The following is a 2,978-nucleotide window of genomic DNA, read 5'->3' as shown; positions in this document are numbered from 1 at the left end:
AAAGATGAGGTCCCACTATGTTGCCAAACAGGTCTTGAACTCCAGGGCTCAAGTGATCCTCCCACCTCAGCCTCCCGAGTAGCTGGGACTACAGGTATGGGCCACTATGCCCGGCTTACTCCCATGTTCTTATGGGGACAAGTATAAGAGAGGGACTGCAAGGGGCATAAGGAGGTGTTTTTGAGTTACCATGGCAGCACAGGATGTTCTTTCTCTCTGTCGATGGAACCAGGGATGTATGGCTCCCTGTTTCTAGAGAAGGAAAGAAACTACCCAACCACAGAGAGAAGAAATAACTGGTCCTGACCCTTGAGTACAGATGGCTTATCGTGCCAAAATTAATGATGGGACGAAGGGAACAAGAACAGGGAGCTCAAGACAAGGCTTGGGGCCCCTGTGAAGTACAGAAAGATTTACCTGAGCCAAGGGGAAAAGGAATGTGGGAGGAGAATTTCCCCAGAGTGGCGATGTCCCAAACCCCTTTCCTGTCCCTGGGAAGAAAAAAGCTTGTCAAAAGCAGTTCAAAACTTATTATATGATCTAGAGGTGAGAAGCAAGCATAGCTAGGTCAGGGAGAAACTCTGAATCGCTCCTGGTTTCAGAAGGGAGGCTCCAGACTCCATGTCCCCAGGACCTGACAATCTTCTCATAGAAAGTAGGAGGATCTTCTTGGCCCTGGCCACGAGGGAGCTCAGGATAAGGGGTTCATATGACCCTGAAGAGCATCCAGGTCCTTCTGTCCAATGGGAGAGGATGACCTCACGTTCCTCTCCCGGTACAGAAAGGAATGCCTGGTGTGGTAGGGGGAGAGCCTCATGCCCAAGTGGGAGCCAGGCCCCAGTTCCTAAGGCAAACGATATCTTGTCCCAGAGAGGAAGCTCGGGCCCAGACTCTTTTCCTCAGAATCCTACTCATGTCCCCGAAAGGAATTGGGAATCTGAGGCCCAAGTCCCCGAGGCAGGAAATCTTACATCCCTAAATGACCCCTATGACTAGGGTGTATGTATGTTGTCTGAGGTGAGGTGACAGTACCCTAAGGACAGGTTCAGAAATCAGGTCCTAAGGTGGGGAACAGGCCTTCGCACACCTGAGGTAGGATTCAAACCCTTGGAGGTAGACTCAGGACCCTGTTCCACAGGGATCCTTTATCCATGCCCCAAGGGAAGGGTCTCAGGGCTCAGGTGTCGGGGGAGGAGTCCTCCTGTTTCTCAGGGGTACACCTTAAGTTCCTTGAGGAGGAAGCTCAGACCTTACCTCTAGACACACAAGTCACCAGGGTATGTATGAGTCTCCCGTCCCTGAAGGAAAGCTCAAGTGTCCTTGGCAGAGTGGGTCTCAGGCCCTTAAATGTAGGCAGAGATCTGTAGGGAGGCCCCAGACATCATCTCTGGGATCCCATGTTGCCCATGTCCCCTGAGTAGTCGTCTCAGGCTCAAGTTCCCAAGGCAAGGGTCATATATCCCTGACAAGAAGCTTAGGCCCAAAGAGGGGAGGGCCTCAAACCCCTGTTACAAAAGGGAAAATGAGATACTGTATCCCCAAGGTATGTTTCAGTCCCTTATAATTGGGGTAAAAAGGTCACATATGCTTGTGGGGTAGGGAGTCTCGGACTCCCAAAACCACTCAGACACTAGTCTTGAGAAGAAGAATCTCCTAAGGCTTCACCTTGTCTGAGACCTTTGCAGCAGAACACCACGCCCCCGAAGAGGCCTCAGACTCGGTCTCTAAAAACCTCAGTCCATAAGCAGGTGGATCTTAGGCCCTAGGATCCAACGCTGTGAGTCTTCATTTTCCTGAAGAAAGGTTCAGGCCCCTGGTGGGGGTGCTGAGGGCCCATCTCTTCTTACAAGAAGCTTAAGATCCTGAAGAGAGTCAGGGCCTTGTCTCCGAAGAGGTAGGTCTCAGCCACTGATAGGAAATGCAGACCTTTGTCATTCAGAAAGCGGATGAGTCTCTTGTACTCAAGTAAAGCTGCTGGTCCTTGGGTGTTGGTTTCGGTCCCTGTCCCCACGGGCAAGGGAATCATATCTCCCTGCGAAAAGTCTTACATCCCTGGAAAAAGCTTAGAAGATCCCTGTCCTTAAAGGGGACATGTGTGTGTGTGTGTGTGTGTGTGTGTGTGTGTGTGTGTCAGGACCTTGATTCTACAATAAGGACTCTCAGGCCCCTGAAGACAGACTTAGGACCCCTGAGGTCTCAGGTCTGGCTATTCAGTGGTCCTGTGCCATGTTACCTAGCAAAGCAGGAGAGGACTGTCCTACATGCAGAGTGTCTTAGACTCTTGAAAGGGCTTAGGCTCCTTGGGGATGTTCAGACCTGATCTCTGAGGTCCCCACCTTATTTGACTTTCCTGGAGGAGGAATCTCAAACTTCTATCCCAAAGGAAAAGAGCTCTTAAGCCACTGAACACAGACCTAGGTCTTTTGGAAGACCTGAGACTCCTGCTCAAGAGGGGCGCGATCCTACCTGTGTCTCTTGGAGAATTCCCACCTATTGGCCCTACAAGATGAGGTCCCAAGGACTGAAATGACGATTACAGACCCTAAAAGAGGCCTCGGATCCCATCTTTAAGTCTGCCACCTTATCGTAGGCCTCTAGCCCCAAATCCCTGGAGGGGAGGAAAGAAGGCATCTCACACCCCTACCACCAGAGAAGACTGTCAGGCCCAGTGAAAACGCCTAAATCCCTTGGGGCGATCTCAAACAGCCTTCCTTGAGTCTCTTCACAGTCTGGGGGTCCCATCTGCCGTAGCCGCCCACCCCTCATCCCGCAGCTCTTACCTGCTCGACAGTGGCAGGGTCCATAGCCTCGATGCGTGCTGCAGCCGCCTCATACTCGTCCTCACTGTTGTAGCCTGCGCCGACCTCCTCACGCTCGGGACTGCCCCCGCCAACCGCGCCAACCCCAGGAGCTTGACGTCGCCGCTTGCTGTGCCCAGGCCCGGAGCAGCAGCCGCCCACGCCTACGGCACCACCCAC

General features: G+C 52.6%; 1 protein-coding gene across 3 annotated transcripts in view; it reads right to left on the bottom strand.

Annotated features, from left to right (window-relative positions):
- Positions 1 to 2,978, bottom strand: part of OTUD5 (OTU deubiquitinase 5) — a 34,916-nt gene extending 31,938 nt beyond the window's left edge. For all 3 annotated transcript variants that reach the window (XM_011991389.1, XM_011991387.1, XM_011991388.1), the window contains exon 1: positions 2,781 to 2,978. In XM_011991389.1, the coding sequence (XP_011846779.1) occupies positions 2,781 to 2,804 (24 nt within the window). In that variant the 5' untranslated portion in view covers positions 2,805 to 2,978. The remainder of the gene's footprint in view (positions 1 to 2,780) is intronic.

This window comes from Mandrillus leucophaeus, unplaced genomic scaffold (genome assembly GCF_000951045.1).
Source record: "Mandrillus leucophaeus isolate KB7577 unplaced genomic scaffold, Mleu.le_1.0 Scaffold395, whole genome shotgun sequence".
Taxonomy (NCBI): Eukaryota; Metazoa; Chordata; class Mammalia; order Primates; family Cercopithecidae; genus Mandrillus; species Mandrillus leucophaeus.
The sequence above is the reverse complement of the archived record's forward strand: the minus strand, read 5'-3'. Positions and strand labels throughout refer to the sequence as shown.